Source organism: Panicum virgatum, chromosome 4K (assembly GCF_016808335.1).
Source record: "Panicum virgatum strain AP13 chromosome 4K, P.virgatum_v5, whole genome shotgun sequence".
In the NCBI taxonomy this organism is placed as follows: domain Eukaryota; kingdom Viridiplantae; phylum Streptophyta; class Magnoliopsida; order Poales; family Poaceae; genus Panicum; species Panicum virgatum.
The window spans coordinates 13,570,978-13,590,224 of record NC_053139.1 but is presented as its reverse complement, the minus strand read 5'-3'; the positions used below and the strand labels follow the sequence as shown (position 1 = coordinate 13,590,224).

The 19,247-nt window shown below is 48.8% G+C and overlaps 1 protein-coding gene and 1 long non-coding RNA gene across 2 annotated transcripts; both read right to left on the bottom strand.

Moving 5' to 3' along the window:
* Positions 1-59: 59 nt before the first annotated feature.
* LOC120703212 (tRNA(adenine(34)) deaminase, chloroplastic-like) lies at positions 60-8,554 on the bottom strand. Its single transcript, XM_039987228.1, has 4 exons — positions 4,029-8,554; positions 3,849-3,936; positions 3,254-3,381; positions 60-709 (listed from the first exon to the last, which is right to left on the bottom strand). The coding sequence occupies exons 1-4, from the start codon at positions 8,405-8,407 to the stop codon at positions 436-438; spliced, it is 4,869 nt and encodes a 1,622-aa protein (XP_039843162.1). The 5' UTR covers positions 8,408-8,554; the 3' UTR covers positions 60-435.
* Positions 8,555-10,106: 1,552 nt separating this feature from the next.
* On the bottom strand, positions 10,107-11,747 carry LOC120705077. Its single transcript, XR_005687773.1, has 2 exons — positions 11,618-11,747; positions 10,107-10,403 (listed from the first exon to the last, which is right to left on the bottom strand). It is a non-coding gene; the product is annotated as an uncharacterized LOC120705077 (long non-coding RNA).
* Positions 11,748-19,247: the final 7,500 nt, after the last annotated feature.

Sequence of the window (19,247 nt, the reverse complement as noted above, 5' to 3'; positions counted from 1 at the left end):
ATTACTGAAGAAAAATTTCCAGTAACAACTATTGCGCGCGATTACTACCACCCTTTTACTGAGCATAATTCGACGATATCTCGGTTCAATAATTTCAGATCGGTTGGTTCAGTAATTCGATTACAGAATCTGACAACCATCAGCCACCGGGCATCAGCCAGGGGAAACGCCGCACACCATTTCTTCTCCTCCTTCAGTCGTGAGCAAGGAAATGCAACAAGTGCAGACACCTGGCGTCTGCACATTGGAATACCAGCTCCAGCCCTTATTAGCACAAGGAAATACAACGGCTGACGATGGTTCCCTTATCTCACAATTATACAAACTAATACCTACACCTCAGTGGAAACCACTTACCGCACACAACGAAATGCATTAACCCCGGACTTTTGTCATATGGAAAATGGGAAAACTGGAAAAAGAGAGGCAAAGCTACTACAGACAGAAGATGGTGCCAAACATGTGGTGCATCTTGCTGAAGAACTTGACAGGATGGTGGTGCCCATGGTGGTGGGCGCGAGGTGGCGACTGCGGCTTCTGCTTCTTCCTCCGCCTCAGCTGGAAGAACTGTTGCATTATCTCCGAGCACTCCGTCGACAGCACACCGCGTCTGATGGTTATCTTCGGATGGAAAGGATGGATTGGCCCCGTGGCCTGGCTCTGGTTTGCTGAATCCAGAGTGCTTGTTTGTCCATCCCCAGGGAAGAGCCTGAAAAACAAGTGTCAGAGCAGTTCTTTTTTGTTTTTTGAGTTTTCCATCCTCACCTTGATAAATGGAAATTGTAGGTTCAACAAAAGCAAATGAAATATGAAAAAAAAATCTACATTTTAATTGGGAATAACCTTGTTTCCCTACTAGAGTGTAAAGCTACAGGTCTCATGAGTCGTGACTCATCCAAATGTGAGAAACACAATATCAATAACTTTGGTCTGGCCATGGGGCATATAATATTAAGGGAAATTGGTCTGTGGCACATCCCCTAATGGTGATTTTGTGCACAACACACTCCACTCTTTGAAATTGTGCACAACACACTCCATTCTTTGATTTTTGTCTCCAACACACCGTAGCACATAAAAGGTCTTCTTTGCCCATGCAAAAATCGGGCCCACCCGTCAGCTCTCTCCCTCTCCCCCGTCAGCAAGGCCAGCGCGCGCTCAAGGCCGGCGGCGGCGCCTCCAAGGCCGATGTGGCTGCAGCAGGCCGTCGGGGTCCCTGTTTTAAAAAACGTTTTAAAACTACGTTTAATCTTGATTAAACTCTAAACTTTGGCCTAGCGTTGCGTTTAATCACAGTGTCGTTTAATTACAAAAGACGTTTAATCTACGTTTAATCACAAAAAACTCTAAACCATAGGCTAGTGTTCACCTAGCGTCTAGCGTTTTTTAAAACCTTGGTCGGGGCAGGCACGGGCAGCATGGTGGCACGGGCGCCTGAGCTCCGGCATCACGGTCCGGCGCGTGCTTCGGCAGGAGCGGCGCGCGGCGAGGCAGGCGAGGTGGGCGCGGCGCTCGGCGAGGCAGGCCCCTGACGGCCTCCAGCGAGCCGCAGGGCCGCGCCGCCCTTCCTCTGCTCCCTCTCCCCACGAGGCGCGCCAGCCTTGGAGCTCGCCGGGGTAGCGGGTGGGGCGGGGGCAGCGGGTGGACGGACGGCGCCCCCCTCCATCCTCTCCCTCGCCGGCGGCGGGCGGACGGCCGCCCGGGGCGTCGGCAGAGCTCGGTGCGGCGTGCAGGGGCCCCGCGAGCTCCTCGTCCTCCCCGGCCCCCTGTCCGCGGCGCCGGCGAGCGCATGGCCACAAGCGCCTCGCCCCTCCGCTCCCTCGCGCGCCGGCCGCCGGAGCTGCAGCTTGCGCGCAGTGGCCGGCGGCGTGGATCCGCCTCCTCCCAGTCCTTCCCCTTCCCATGGCGGATCCGCGGGCGGCGGCGGTGGACGGAGCCGCCTCGGCTGCTCCGCCGCGCCCGGAGCAGGGGCAGCCCGGTGGCGCGGGCAGCAGCAGCTCCGCCCTGCCGGCGGCTCCTTCGGCACCGAGCTCGGCGCGGATCCGCCCCGGGCTCGAGCTCCCCGGCGACGCGTCGCGGCTCGGATCCGGTGGCCATAGATCAGGGAGTGTGCTGGCGGGGGAGAGGGAGAGAGCTGACGGGTGGGCCCGGTTTTTGCAAGGGCAAAGAAGACCTTTTATGTGCTGCGGTGTGTTGGAGACAAAAATTAAAGAATGGAGTGTGCTGTGCATAATTTCAAAGAGTGAAGTGTGCTGTGCACAAAATCACCATTTGGGGATGTGCCACAGACCAATTTCCCTAATATTAATGAACAGCTAAGTAGCGCGTGGCAGTATCATTGACAAACGCTATTGTTCATAAGCACTATTTAATATACCTTTCTAGAGATTTTGTTTTACTAATGTATACAATTGGTACTAAAATGCTAATGAAACTGAGAAAAAACAATCTAACTCTCAATTCCTATTGATACTACATGAGGTTACCAAGGGTTGGCCAAACAGATGAAACCAAACAGCATCAGGGAAGCTCTGCTTCACTGTTTTTAATTGACGTCCATATCTGCTACCTAACAAAAATTTGATCAGTCTTTTACAGAGATTTAAGTGAACAAAAGATAACCTTTGCTGCAGATGCTAATTGTTGTTGAAAAAGGAAGAGGCAACTCCATCTCCTTTCAACTAGGACACTATTCTGTTATTGGCCAGGCCTCTTGGTTGCAGTCAGCATATACAGCATGCAATAGCAGCCATGCCCATGACCAGGCCCTATATCTAATTTCTGCAGTGATCTAACTAGTTTTCCCCATGACATCCACCATTCTGTTGTTGCTTGACATTAGTGTATGGTTGATTGGATTTACCAGGGTCCCACCCGAGATTTGCAAGGTCTTATGTCATTATTTTTTATCTGTGGTGTCGTAAACAAGAGGAGGTACCTGATGATGATTGCTTTCAGAGTATTGTCATTCAAAGTTGAATCAAAACTCTCATATGTAACTCTGCCATTATTTGCAGGTTAGAACCCTATTAATGTTCTTATCCTATGACAGTATTTTTATTGTTTTCTATAATAAAATAATATTTTGATAGTTTATCTACTCCATACATATAGAATGGTGCATTCTGCATTGCTTCAACCATATTACCTCCCAAATATCTGCAGACGTGCTTCAAGTACGAAAACTCCAGAGATTAAAGATCCTAAGCTACAAAAATGGATTGGTATAAAATTTCATGCTGGTATAACATACCTAACCCAGCTGCCATCGGCTCCAATAAGTTTGTTTGGGGCACCCCATACTACAGTGTCGATTCTAGCTTGAAGAATAGCTCCAGCGCACATGGCACAAGGTTCCAGTGTCACGTAAAGTGTTGTGTCCTGCAATATTTTTTATTAGGAAATTTCTAAAATAGCAAATTTATACAAACATAAATGCATAAAAGGATTCATAAAATTGCTATGCATTCGCGGTCACAAAGTTCTGCATTTAAAAATGAATCTTTATTTCAAAAAATGTCACAAAGAAAGATATTTTGTGATGTCCTTCTGAAAGCCGAAAAGCAATAATCCTTCTGATTCAAAATTTTAAAATAATGAGAACTGCAACACACATTTAGCATAGCCTAGGGATATGAGAAGCCCGAATCTATGAACTAACAACTATAGCATGTAAGCATTTATGTATTGTCAATTAGATGGCTATCCATCTCAAGTGTCATAACCAGTTTGAGATGATATCTCCCAGGACAAATAAAGATATCATATAAAAGAGAAATGACTCAATATGGGGGGATTTTTTATTCTTCTCAGTCAGGAAACAGAAAAATATGTATGTGAAATATTACCGCCAAGCGCCATGTCTTGAGTTTGTTAGAAGCTTCTCTTATGCAAACAATTTCAGCATGTGCAGTTGAATCCCTGAGATCTTCAACTCTGAAGAAAAGGAGGGCACAGAATAGTTAGCAAAGTGAATATTTCAAATTTTTAGCCTATGGTTAACTATATAATATGATACTATTACTTACAGATTACAGCCACGAGCAATAATTTCGCCGTTTTGTACTAGCACTGCTCCAACAGGTACCTCCCAAATATCTGCAGCTCTCTGGGCTTCAAGTAATGCTTCCCTCATGAATAACTCATCAGCCTTCCTCTGCTCAGCATCATGCTGGTATGCTTCCTCCCATTCATCAAATGTCTCCTTCAATACCTGTTTATTTCTTTGAAAATTCCTCCTCTTCAATTCCGCTTCTTTCCCCCCTGTTTTAATAATTTCTGGAGCCTCTTGCACAACATTCTTCTCTTCAAACCTTATACCTCCCACAGGTAATGCTGGTGGTTCATGGATGCTAGTTGAGGTACTTTCGTGTGGCACTACTGCTTGCGTTTGAGGGTGAGGATAAGGAGTTATAGCACCTGAAGGATCATATATCCAATCAGCTCCATCACCACTGCGACCAGCTTCCGTTGCACTTATGGTCACAGAAGAGCTGCCAGCCAACATTCCTTTACCAGTATTAAACTCACCTGAACCCTTTGTTGTGATCCTGGATGAAGTAGCAGTTTTATGTTCTGGTAAATGTCCTACTGTGACATCTATCAAAGTCGGTATGCTATCATCTATGGTATTTCCTTCGGGTGATTCACCCACATCAGATTGTTTTATTCTCTCCTCTGATACATGTAGATCATCCTTAGAACTTCCAGCCAACAAGTCTCCCTCAGATCTATGTACTTTAGGTTCAATAATAGTTTCTGATATTTGCAGTCCCTGTGTACCAGTGTGAAAATATTCCTCCTTTGACATTGAAGCCACTCCAGGTTCTGATTCTCCGCTGTGTGACATTATCAACTGCTGATCTTTTGCTTTATTTTTCTTCCTTGTGCTGTCAGTATCGCGTTCCTGACTAGAAAGCCAACCCTCTGTACTCTGAGAATTACTGGATGAACTTTTTTTAACTAATTTGTCACTAGAATCATGAGAGTCACCACGTTGAATCCATCCAAGACGGATTATGTCAGCAACATAAGCCCAGAGTGACTTGTGAACTCTTCTAGCAACAGCAGATTCATGTTTGGGTGTCTGGGAGGCAGAATTAGTCACTCCATCAGCTGATGAACCTTCCTCCTTGTCGGCTGTCTTGAAGGTCTCTTGAGAAGTAGTACTATGGACATCCCACATCTCATCAGCTGGTCCCTTCATTCTAGACCTTGATGAAGAGCGTGTTGTGCCTTCCACTATGGATTTCTCATGTTTCTCTGTTGAAGTAGTGTCTGTATCTGAGACTCCCTTTTGAATCTCATCAACAAACCTTCCAACATGAAAGGTAGAAGACTTCTCTAATCGAGCAGCTGACTCTAGCATGCTTTCCTTGACAGACTGCCTGGAACTTGAACCACTTGGCATAATAATTCCTGCAGTAGTTTCAGTTCTTACTTCTTGTTCATTGCTTCCCATTATTGCTGCTCCTTGTGCCATATCCACAGTAACCATAGATGATCCCTGTTCAGTGCTCTCTAACAGCAAACCAGTGATGTCTTTGTCATCAGAGATACCGCTTGTGTCTGCCTGCTGCCAGATCAAATCCATGTTCTCATGTGTATCTTCTGAACTTACCATTCTATCTCTTGAATCATGAGAGGTTTCAGAAAATTTGCTTCCTATTTCATCATTTCGTTCTGTACTAGAAACTTGTGAAATTTGCTTATCATTCTTTCCTTGTTTCTCCCTTGGCCATTGTACAGCTGATGTCCTATGAACTTGATTGTCATTTCTAGTCACAAGACCTTGTGAACTGCTAACAACTGTAGCATCACTAACATGGATCTTAGCAGGATCAATTTGTTCTTTCATACTGTCAATTGTATTTACATCTGAAGTCGACTGAAACTGATCATCAACTCTGGTTTGGAGATGACTGCCCAAAGTGCTGGCTACAACAGCATTACTAGCATTGGCAATATTAAGTTCAACTTGTTCTTGACTTTCCTTTCTGTTGTCAGCAATATTAGTAGATGACGTTGAGTGAAACTGATCATAAAGTCCAGTACCGAGATGGCTTTGTGAACCCCTAACCATGGCACTACTACTAGCAGAGATTTTATTTCGGTACACTTCGTTTTCCTGGCTCCTTATGCTATTAATGAAACTCGTGTTGGAAGTTGAGTTCACGTCTGATTTAGTTTCCAAGTGACTTTGCGAACTTCTAGACGTGGAAGTATCACTCGCATGAATCTTCGAAACATCAACATGTGTAATATTTTGTACGTCTATATCTGTTTCATGTATTACTTGCTGGTTCACAATCCTCTTCTTATCTCTGGTTATGTGAATTATATTCTGCAAGGAAGTAGACCTGTCATCAACATCCGTCTGGTTTACTTCATCATAATTTCTCTGTGAGTGAGAGGCCCTGCTGACATTGTGACTGCTATCAGTTGTTACATTTATGAGGTTCTCTGAGTTTTTACTTGATTCAGTGAATGAGACCAAGTTCTGGTCCACCTCATTGTGCTGATCAACTTGTCTACTACTGTCACTAGCCATCTTCGCAGAATTTTGAACAGAAGATCTATTCCCAAAACAGTTTCCTCTATCTTCCTGATGATAATTCTGTGAGCTTGAACCACGTTCGGTGCGATAATCTTGGACTTCTGATATCTCCATTATCTTCTGCGAGCTCTTCCTCGATTCATCCTTCTGTACTGCACCTTGCTGATCTACATTGCTACTGTGCTTCAAAATGGACATGTTTTTTGAACTGGATGTCAATTTAGTATCATCCTCAGTTATAACCTTGACATCTTGCGTATTTTTCCTAGCATCTGTTACCCTGACAAGTCGTGCACCATCATAATCGTATGTATCTCTCTCATCATTTGACCAACCTACTGAATTTCGCCGGTTTCTTTCTTCATATGTCTGCTCATTTCGTCGGTCTACATTGTCATGCAACCTCACCCTTGAGGATGAATTCTCTTCCTGCCTTGCACGTCTTGCCTCAACTGTGCTTCTCGAACTTGAAGCCCTCCTTGAATCATCCTCATGGAATGAAGTTGCTCTTGCAGACTTCTGAGACCTCCCTCCAGAGTAGTACCTGCGCTCAGCAAGGTCTTGCTCATCATAATCAATCTCTTTGTTATTCCAACGATGTGATCTCAAGAGTGAAACATCCTCTCCATAAGCATCTTCATTTCTCTCGTTCCGCGAAACATATCTGTAATCATCATTGCTAAAGCGCTTCCCTTCTCTCCTCACATCAACCTTATCATCAATCTCAAAATTCCTACTCTCTTTTCTCCGATCAAATTTCCGTGCATCCTCAGCATGCCGACCAGCCCTCCTGACATCAACCGTGTCATCAGAGTCAAAGTCTCTTCTTTCTCTTCTCCGGTCATATTCCCTTCCATCACCACGGTACCTTCTAGTTTCAACACTCCTCGTGTCTACTGCATCATCCAAGTCAAAATCCCTATTATCTCTCCCTTCCCATCTCTGCCTCTGCCGCCTAAAGTCGAGATCATCCTCATCATCATGATAATCCCTCTGCTGTCGCCGCCTCCGGTCAGAATCCCTAAAACTGCGCTGATCCTCACCCACATCCCTTCTCTCCCTCCGCCGGCCACTGTACGCATCCTCACCATTGTAATAGCTTCCCAGGCCCTTTCTCCGACCACAATCCCTACATCGACAGACATCATCATCGTCGTCGTCATCTTCCTTTCTCCTCTTAACTAAACGCACAACCTCCAACTGACCACGATCACAGTCCACTTTGTCTTCCCAATCATCATGGCATTCCGTCAAATACCTCCTGTGCGGCCACTCGCCCCCATCGTACTCCCACACCTCCTGGCGTACCGCCCTCCTTACCAACCTCGGTGCATCCCGCCGTCCACAGTCAGCTCCAAGCAACCTCACACCTCCGGAGCCACCGCAACGGCACCTGCCCGCCTCCAATCGCCGGCAAACCGCCGCAAGATCCGGCCTCACAGCGCCGCGGCCGGAGCAACAGCAGCCGCGCGCCTCCACCTGCCACGAAACTTGTCCAGCCACCGGCCTCACGCTGCCTCCGACGCAGCAGCAGCAGCGCGCGGACGCTCGCTGGCGGCGGCATCGGGGCGGATGCGGGTGCGCCGGCGGCGGGGGACGGAGCCGCGCGGAGAGCAGCAGGAGGTGGGCCGAGTGGCGGAGCAGGCAGCCGTCGAGCAGGAAGCGTGGGGCGAGGTACTGGCTCTGCTGGAGGAGCTCGTGGTGGTGGTGGTGGCGGCGGCGGCGGCGGTGCTCGTCGTCGTCGTCGCGGTGGCAGTGGTGGGAGGGGAGGTAGGAGTAGGAGGAATGGGCGTGCAAGGACGGCTTAGCTGCCCTGAGCGCGAGAGCGGCGGCGGAGTAGGAGCTGTACATGGCGGCTGGAAGGGGATTCGCGGTAGCCCCCGCCGGCGGCGGCCTGGTGCTTCCGGCAACCGCCGGAGAGTATCCGAGGTGGGGTTTGGGTGGGATGCAGCTGGCAGTGTGGGAGAGCCGCGGGATTGTCTGTGACGTGGCGCCGTGGGGCCGTGGGGTGGCGTGCACACTGCAGTAGGCATGTCTCCCTGTCGTCAGATCTGAAAGCCATGGATTTCATCGAAGGACGCAGATAACGCGGGACCCGGTAAATTTGCCCCTGGACATCGTAGAAACGCAATGTTTGCTAGCGGACTTTGTTTATTGTTGAATTTGCTGATGGACACTATGGATTTGTTTCTACAGTACTCCCCTATGCGGCAAGCTCATCGGAGACGCTACCAGCGATGGCGCTGCTGTTGCTCCAAACCGCTAGCACCCTAGCAGCCACTGGAATCTCGCGGGGACCAGCAGGAACAACAAGAGTAGCAAGGGGCGTGCTGCGGGCGGGAGCCGGGCGAGTAGCAAGAGTAGCAAATCTTCACTCTTTTGTATTAGTACGGCTGCTCCAAGATCTAGTGTTTGGGAACACTATACTATCTACATGGAGATACACAAGAAACATGGCGTTATGGAGAGTCAACGTTGGGCGAAATGCAGGTGAAGGTGGAAATGCAAATGCTGATGTGGCTGAAGTTGTCAACGTAAATGGTCCATGAGAATGAGAGTAGAGAGGGTGAGCCGAATGTAATATTTATTTATGCGACGATGTACTCTTGCCAACTACTAACTAGGATGATGCTTCATCTATGCAGCATGCAGTAAGTTAGGATGTTGTATTGTTGTGTTTTGTACTCTTGTAGTCGATTCAAGTGCCTCTCAAAAGTGGCAAGTACCGCCTATGTACTAAGTTATAATGTTGTGTAAATATAAGAGTATCTCTCCGTCTAAGGCTCTAAGCTACATAGCAAGTTAGGATGTCGGATTGTCGCGTACTCGTGTAATCGAATCTCTCATCTATGCAATAAGTTAGAAATTGTAATTAAGCGTAATCTAGTTAGAATTTGGACTTGTAGGGTGTTGAATTGGTTACAACACGTGTGCTATTTATGAATGATGCCTTTACTCGATATCCAAGAAATATCCGCGTCCGATGTTATCCGCGTCCCGCTCACTCCGTATTTGATACACATCTATTCGTATTCGTAACTGAAGCAATTCGTATTTATATTTGTATCTGAGGCTATCCGTGTTCGAATCCAAATCCGATAAAAAATGTGAAAACAAATACAATATCGATTATATCCGTCCGTATCCGATCCGTTTACATCCCTAGTGGGTTGTTTATGTGCCTGATACTTATTCAGATAATTTTTAGATATATCCGAGGAAAAAAAATAGATATCCAATATCTGCCAGGTATTGAGCATATTGTATTCAATTTTGATATCTATTTTAAGTATCCAATATCGGATCGGATATCCGGAATAGTACTCGAGTATCCGAAAAAAAACTATCCGAATTACTATCCGATCCTTTCGGTCGGTCGGTCGGTCGGTCGGAAAATATTCATACCATTTTCATCCCTGTGGGCCAGCTTGTGGTAGATGAATGGAGGAGATTATATTTTGAAGGTGCTAGTTGAAACAGACCGGGTTCCCGATAGGTGAAACCGACTCTCTATATCGTCGTGATAGTCCCTGGATCAGTAGCTATCACATACATAACTCATTTCAATTGGATATCACAGACATGACTCACGTTTACAACATCACATGGGTTTATGTATTATATAATCCAAAGGATTGTAATACGAATCTCAGAGTACAAGCCCTTTGGGCTAAAAGAAAACAAACAGAAAGCGGAAACGATATCTAGTCTTCTAGGCAAACTTCGTCTTCACGAATCTTCTCGATCCTTCTCCACAGGCAGCTCGGAGTGTAGCTCGGGCCATCCTTAACTCCTTCCACGTTTGTCGTCCTGTCGACTCCTTCTCTCGGATCCTGCATCTATCAGGCTATCCCCAAGGATGAGATATGTTCACATCACCATCCGTATGCAAGCTTTATGTGGATGCAGACGGTATAAAAGTAATGCCAAGGATATGCTATGTCTTCCTATGCAAGCAGTATATGTATAAGTCATCCAAACACCTTTCAACACGGGCAGCTCCGGCAACCCGGACTCCCGATCTCCTATCTTCCACTACAACTGTCTCAACCCTGTTTCGGTGCTGAAACTCCCTCTCCCCGCACCTCAGTTGATATCCAAGCAGGAAAAGTAGACTAGAGGGAGGTAGAAAAGTATATGTGGATCTACCTACAGTGTGGTGCCAGATCCAGAGTTGTACATGACCGAGTACGCGGCTATACGTATAGTTTTCACCCTGCAGGGGTTGTACACCTGTACCCACTCGCCCCGTCGCTAGCCGGGGATCAGCCGACCAACTCCGAGGCACCAGTCAACGAAACTAACGGCTACGGCACCATCCTACTCCCAGTCTGGGGCGCGTCCTCCCGCAGTAGGTCGCTCGGGGCTGTGAAGCTATCTAGAATGGAATCTCCATGGATCCTGCGATCGGGGGCGATAGGGTCCTGCCCTCTCCCCCTGACACTAAAACACTATCCTCCTGCAGTAATGGTGCTGCGCATAGCTAGCTCGGGTTGGGTCCCCCCTCATAAAGGATAAGTGGTGTGCACGTTTGACATAGTTCCGTCACTAGGTCCACAAATTCAAGTCCTTCATCCAGCCGAGGCGAGCGTCTTCATCCAAGTTGGCATTCCGTCAACACAGTCTGCAATCGATACCCATTACAAGTATCTCCTCCAAAACTACACCTCTACTATGTTCCCACAGGAACGGTCTAGCACCCGCCACAGGTGCCCGTCACCCATCACAGGTGCTCACAGGATCGTGCCCAACACACAATCCCCGGCTCTCGATCCGAAGATCAGAGAAAAGGGGCCGCTCACCCCCGCTGTAACCTAATCACCAACTCCCATATATGTGGAGGCATCTTCCAGCAAGTAAGGACTATCACATCATATATTCCCATACCCCAAATCTCACTCATAGTAGCAATAGCATGTATCAATCAAAGCTAAGTATGGGAAACAAGGAATACGGAAAGTAAATGGCCATGCAAGCTCATCTCATCACACTCAATTTTGGGTGCATAGCGTATCTAGCAAGCAATGCCTAATAGGAATTCAATCACGGACGGGCGTGAACCTGATAGGTCTTCGTAGTCTTCCTTGATCTCTGACGTCTTCTAGTCGTCCGTATGTCCTTCTGGATCCTCCGGGTGTCGAGGTAGTCCTTCTGGATCTTCTGGTCGTCCGGGACGTCCTTCTAGATCGGCTGGTTGCTTGGAACCTCGATCAACACCTTCTCGTCAGGACTTAGTCGTAATTACGTATAAATACAAGGGGCAAAGTGCAAGAATGCACAAAACAGGCTCAAAAGAGATCCAACTCACAACAAAACCTATTCTAACGCGTAGTTCATGATTTGAGAAGAATTATGAAACTGGTTTCATATTTTTCGGAGCTTCAGTTGAATTACTATGAATTTTTTACGGTTAAAGCATTTTTTGGAATTAATAAATAATTATCGAAAAAGGAAAAACACAGAGGTGACACATGGCAGCACTAGAGCGTGCCACGTGGCATGATGACGTCAGCACGACATCATCAGGATGTCACCTGGGGGTCAGCTCTGCTGACGTCAGCAGTAGGCCCTACTGACGTAAGCGTTGACCGTTGACTGGTCAACCGGGTAAGTGGGGTCCGCGAGTCAGTGGGCCCCATCGGTCAGTCTCTCACCAGAGGCTTACATGTGAGCCCCGCGTGTAAGGTAAAACCAGAACTGGCGGCCCAACAAGGATCGGCTCACACAGGTGGGCGGCTCGGCCTGCGGCTTGCAGGCCGGCTGGGGGACAAAAAGGCCGGCTCCGGTTAGGCGGCTTGCACGCAAAGGGCCGGCTCAGCTTCTTGGATCGTTGGGCCGGTGCAGCCCGTCTTCTTTTCTCCTTTCTTCTTCTTCTTTCTCCTCGTTGCTTCTTTTCCTCCTCTGCTTCTTCCTTCCGGCGGCGGACGGGTTCGTCGGCCCTGGTGGCGGCAGCGAAGATGGTGTAGAGGCTGCGGAATTAGGCCGGAGCGACGGCTCGGCGGCGAGCACGGTCTAGGCAGAAGGAAGGCGAAGGGCAAGGTGTTGGCGCTCCTTAAGTATCCATTTTATCCCCTGTTTAACTTTGATAATGGCATGAAATTTAATATCAAAATCACTAACCATCCAAACCTCGGCCCAATTATTGGTCGTTTTCTCGTTTGCACATATATTTTGGAGGTACTTCGTTTTTGCAGGTTTTTGACCAATTTTGGAGTACGAAATGGCGAGGCCCACGATCACGCGATGACACGGAGAAAGACGAAGGACAAAGCCCGAACAAAGGATCGAAGGCCATGATGATTAGAGATCTTTAAGGAAGGATTTTCCATCCTATCCTTTTCCTCGAAGTTACTTAGCCTTAACCCCTCTTAATAGTGCGATCACTACAAAACTATAAAACCTATACTAACCTAAGTGTCCTTCTCAACCTTATGACACTTAGGACTAGAAAGATTCTTAGTCTTGACATATATAATTGAGTTGAATACCGAGATCGCCTTTTTGAATAATGAAATTTAGGGGTCTCTTTTGACAAATGACCAAATGAGCGATAATGATCTATTAAGCTGCACAAACTCATTAGTCACAATAATAGTTGTCATTAATCACCGAAACATACCTTGAGGGCCTAGATGCTTACAATCTCCCCCTTTTTGGTGATTGATGACAACACAAACATAAATAACGAGAGAGCGAGAAAGATAAAACAAGAATAAACACAAGCAAACTCGAAAAAGGACCAAAGAGCACAAAGGCTCAAACGAAATCCATAGATATGTCTCAAACCACAGCATACTCAAGCGACAAATGTACATATCCATGAACTAACACCAAATGTGATACAAAAGCATCAAAGTCCTGATAACTACGAGCTCTCTCTAACTCTACCCTCCCCCTGACTCCAACACTCCCTCTCCCCCTTTGGCACCAAAGCACCAAAAAGGCGAGCTACTGGTCCGGCTGTAGCGGCACGGCGAGGAAGCGGTCCGGGTCATCGTCATCGTCGTCGTCGTCGGACGGTGAACCCTCGGTGACGGACAGGAGCTACTGGTCAGAACTACCTGCTGGATCTGAAGTGACTGGGGGTGTAGCTGTGGTAGAGGCTATCGTGCTAGCACTGCCTGGGAGAGGATCCGTAGACGTGGTAACCGGCTCAGCAGAAGAAGTGACAACATCTGACGTAGTAAGTGCTGAAGCTGCCGGCTGTGTCGACTGCTGAAGCAAGGAACCCTCTCCTCCTCCCCCTGAAGGTAGTGTCTGTGGTACGACGAGGAGGGCGACTGACTGCACTGCTGAAGGAGACTCCTGGAAGAGTGAAGTCACTGGCAGTGGTGAGAAGAGTGGACGACCGGCAGACCCAAGTAGTGCGGACATCGAGAACGTGGTCTCCGGTGTCGCTGTAGTAGCTGGAGCTGCAGTGGGCGCTGGAGCTGGAGTAACTGCTAGCTGAGGTGCCCCAACACCCTGAAGGCCTGGCTGTCCTGGCTGCTGCGGGACGAGTCCGGTGTGAGTGTACAACTGTGTGATCATCCCGAACATCGCCATCATGCCCTGCTGCATCTGCTGAAACGGAGCGTCTGTCCTCTGTGATACTCTATCAATAAGGCTGACAAAACGCTCCTCCGCTGCAGCACGCTCTCGGGCGGCCTCTCTCTGTATCGCTGCAAGCTGAGCCTCGTGGGCTCTCCTGGCCTCCTCCTGAGCGATCCGATCCTCTCTCTGCTGAGTAACGAGCTGCTGAAGAAGAGAGGTGAGCTCGGACGGCTGAGTCACCTATGACTCTGTAACTGTAGTAGCAGCGGCTGAGTCTGGGACTGGCTCTCTGGACCCCCCTGCCTCGTGGTCGTGACTAGCTGGGGCTACTGCAGGGAAGTACTCGACGTCCTCGGAGGAGTCTGACTCAAGCTCAGACCAGTGTATCTCATCATCTCCTCCGGGAAGCTGGGCCTCGACAGCTAGCAGTGCCTCATCCTCCTGTGCCACTCGGGCCTGTGCCTCTAGTGACAACTGTGCCATGGCAGCTCTATCGGCCTGTCTGCCTCTCCTCCGGTCTGTGGTGCTGTCGGACGGTAAACTGGGAACCGGGGAGCCTCGTCCTGACGGTAAACTGCACTGACGGGTGACTCAGCTGGCACGATCATCGAACAAATGTAGCTGATCCAGTGTGCATAGGGGAACTGCCTCACGACCCCCATCCTGTCAGTGATCACATCCTCGATCTCAGCCAGTATAAAGTCAACAATATCGAACTGCTCGTGAGTGAGGATGTGGAGTAGTAACAGCTGTTGCAAGCCTGTAAACCCCTCTGGGTAGCCACTCCTTGGCAACAACGTCCTCCGGAGGGCCATGTGAACTGCGTACGCCTCCGGGGTCAGCAAGCTGGGCACTCTGGCATACGACGCCGGAAACGGCTGGCGGAAGCACTGAGAGATCGCCTCGTGTGAAGGTGCAATCCCGCCAATCATAGCTCTACGCGGTGGATCTGCGTCTCCGTATACCATCTCGTGCAGGGAGACGTCAACCATGTCAACTCCGAGAATCCCTGCTAATGTCGCCCTGGACAGACCAAAGACCTGGCCTCCAAACACAAAGTGTACTGCTCTGCGCTCTGGGGCTATCCAAGCTGTGGCATAGAAAACTCTAACCCAGTCCTCGATGTATCTGTTCTGCTCAATCTGGAGTAACCTGGGCAGGCCCCTGAAGTGAGCAAAGTGCTCTCTGATGTCTGCTCCCCCTGCAGCTGTCCTCAGTGACACCCAGTCAAGCACTCTGTGCGAGAAAATCCTGTGGCCCCGCCTCTGGTAGGTCTCGTAGAAACTGGCCTGAAGAAGCGTCCAGAACCTACGGTCGACCCTGCTATCACGGGTCACGGGGAACCAGTCCTCCTCCTGAACACTCCACCTGAGCCTCTTGACCTTCGCCGCATTGGCCTTGGTCAAGTTCTGGAGCAGCACACCTGGCTCCAGACGCACAACAGTGTCCATACGGAACACTGCGCACTCGGCCTCTAGGGCCTCGGCTCTACGAGCTGCTGCAGCTGCTACTGTGGACCTGCGAGGCTCCTGTGGCTGGTGACCTCCTCGCGTCCTCGGTCCAGTGCGACGCTCGGTCGCTGGTGAAGAGTCTCCTGCTGGGGATTTCTGCCGAGTGCGGCCAGAACATCGAAGGGTTGGTGACTCTGGAGTGCTCTGCCCCTGAGACTGCTCTGCCTCTGTATCTGCATCTGACTCTGCAGCTGATAGTGAACGATCTGACTCTGCTGCTGCTGCCTCAGTCGTGGCTCTGGTGGCCCTGGCACCTCTGACTCGGCCCATACCTCGGCCTCTGGCCCTGCCCCTGGCTGGCGGATCCCTGATCGCGAACGGGCGAGCACGGCCTGACGCCTGCTCCTCGGCGGCCTTGGCCACCATCTCGGCCCTCTCGGCCTCTCTCTCTGCGCGAGTCCGCTTGCGGACTGGCTTCTCGACAACGACTTCCTTCCCCTTCCTCTTCTCGCGACCCATCTCTACTGGCGAAGGCAAGAACGTGGTGCGCGAGCGGTGCGAAAAGCGGCGCGGGCAAACCCTCGAACAGTTTGCGTGCGTGAAGCGGAGGTGGCTGCGGCGTGAGAAAGCGAAGGCGGCGCGGCTGCGTGGGCTGCTCGACGTGTGGGAGCTGCGGCTCTGAGCGCGTGGGGGCGGCGCGGAGACACACGGCGGCGCGTGGCGGTGGAGGCGCGCGCGGGCGGCGCAGGTGGGCGGCGCACGCGGGCGGCGCTGGATGCGCTGCGGTGAGGGCGCGTGGCGGCTCGGGCCGGCGGCAAGTGGAGCGGGCGACGGCGGCGGCATGGAACGGGCGGCTGCGGTGGCGTGGATGAGCGGCGGCGTGAGCTAGGGCGAACGGGTGCGCGGCGGCGTGAAGGGAAAACAGAGAAGGAGACTGAGTACGCGGGCGAGAGAGATATATGACAGGTGGGCCCGTGTTTTTCCTTAACGCCGGTTAAACCGATGACTAGGTTTAGAACGCCGGTCGATTGCATCAGTTTAGTTCACCCGAGACTCCTGCAGAAATCCATCTGAACGCCGGTTGATCCGATGATATGCAATTTGAACTCGCCGGTTGATTGCTGCTAACACCGGTTGATTGACAGGTGAAAACTGTGTTACGTTCACCGGTTGATCCGATGCTGTCACTTTTGTATACGCCGGTTGAACGCCTGAAACTGACTGAGCTGAGACACAACTTAGTAATGCCGGTTAAACCGATGGGTATAGATCCGATGAGCGTCGGTTTAACCGGTGCAGCCAAAAACCCCTCACTCAGCTCACTCTTCTATGCTAAGTCCAATAAACTTATAAAATTCAACTAAACTCAAGTTAATGGACTTGCATAGGTGACTTTACCCCTCAAAGCAAATAGGATAGCTCACTAGCTTAAATAATTTTCTTTTCAAAACACAAGGAAAAGCCGCAAGAGAGACAAAGCGCCAAATAAAATGTATGAGCCTTGTCATAGGAATATTGAAGATAGAGAGCTTCAAACTCATTATGACATGACTCACTAGGCAATAACGTACCTAACACTTTACTCTTTTCACTTTTCATGAATTAAGATCTTGTATATGAAACAAGTCTCATTTTCATCAAGTGATCTCCTTTGTGACCCTTACGCATGCAATAATAATGCAAACTACAACCACATGCGAAAGTAAAGTAAACATGAAGTGCACATCTATATGACAAGAAATGCATAGCAAGAATTTAAATTCTACTTGTCAAGTTTGAACCCACGGGAAGCTTCTTCATGATGAGCCTTTCTACAAGCCTAGAGGAAAACAAGTGGACCACCACCTCTAGCTAAACCCTTGCTCATCACTATCTTACCATGGTTAGACAAGTGTCCTATATGTATGCATTTTTCTATATGACATGGCAACTTACATGACGTTTGCCGCATCTAACACATTAAGCTCATTCCTTAGCCTAACAAAAGTACTCTCGTCTAAAGGTTTTGTGAAAATATCCGCCAATTGCTCCTCGGATCTCACACCTTGAAGAGATATGTCTCCTTTGGCTTCGTGATCACGCAAGAAGTGATGGCGAATATCAATGTGCTTTGTGCGAGAGTGTTGAACCGGATTCTTGGCAATTTTTACGGCACTTTCATTGTCACAAAGGAGTGGGATCCTATCTAGTTTCACACCAAAGTCCAAAAGGGTTTGCTTCATATATAGGATTTGGGCACAACATGCATCGGCCGCTATATATTCCGCTTCCACAGTGGACAAAGCCACGGAATTTTGCTTCTTACTCGACCAAGAAACTAGAGAACGCCCAAGCAAGTGGCAACCCCCGGAGGTACTCTTGCGATCCACACGGCTTCCGGCAAAATCCGAATCCGAGTATCCCAAGAGATCTAGGCTAGCGCCTTTGGGGTACCACAAGCCTATGCTAGGGGTGTGCTTGAGATACCGAAGGATCCTATTCACAGCCGAAAGGTGTGATTCCTTTGGGTTAGCTTGAAAGCGGGCACACAAGCACACACTAAACATTATATCGGGCTTAGATGCGGTAAAGTAAAGCAAAGACCCTATCATAGAACGATAGAGGGATTGATCAACCGATTTACCGTCCACATCCAAGTCGAGATGCCCATTGGTTGCCATGGGTGTCTTGATTGGCTTGCACTCATCTATCTTGAACTTCTTCAAGATATCTTTAGTATACTTTTCTTGATGGATGAATGTCCCTTCCTTCATTTGTTTGGCTAGAAAACCAAGGAAGAAGGTCAATTCGCCAATCATGGACATCTCGAATTCCCTAGACATCATGGTAGCAAACTCATGGCTTAGTAAATCATTAGTTGAGCCAAAGATAATATCATCAACATAAATTTGACAAATAAAAAGATCCCCTTTGACGTCTTTTGTGAACAAAGTTGTGTCCACCCTCCCGATCTTGAAGCCTTGCATGATTAGGAAGTCACGAAGCCTCTCATACCAAGCCCTTGGAGCTTGTTTGAGCCCATAGAGTGCCTTGTGCAACCTATAAACATGGTTAGAATTCCTCGGATCTTCAAACCCGGGAGGTTGCTCAACATAAACAAGTTCGTTAATAACGTCATTTAAGAATGCACTTTTCACATCCATTTGATACAACTTAATGTTATGATGTGAAGAGTAAGCAAGAAGGATACGGATAGCTTCAAGTCTTGCGACCGGAGCAAAAGTTTCACCAAAATCCAAACCTTCGACTTGAGAAAACCCTTTTGCCACAAGTCTTGCTTTGTTGCGTATCACCACCCCATGTTCATCTTGCTTGTTTCGAAAGACCCACTTGGTGCCGATGATGTTCTTGTCTTTCGGAGGAACTTCAAGGACCCAAACTTCATTGCGGGTGAAGTTGTTCAATTCTTCTTGCATGGCCATCACCCAATCCGAGTCCTCAAGCGCTTCCTCTATGCTAGTGGGTTCAATACAAGAAACAAACGAGTGATATTCGCAAAATGAAGCATGCTTGGAGCGAGTTCTTACTCCCTTGGAAGGACTACCAATGATTTGATCCATTGGATGATCCTTGGAGATGCGACCGTGCTTCACTAGTGGTTCATACGTGGATGTTTGTTGAGGTGGATCATGGGTGACTTGTGCTTGTGGTGGAACATTTTGCTCTTCTTGTTCTTGGACTTGGGGTGTTGGCGTTGGCACATCTTC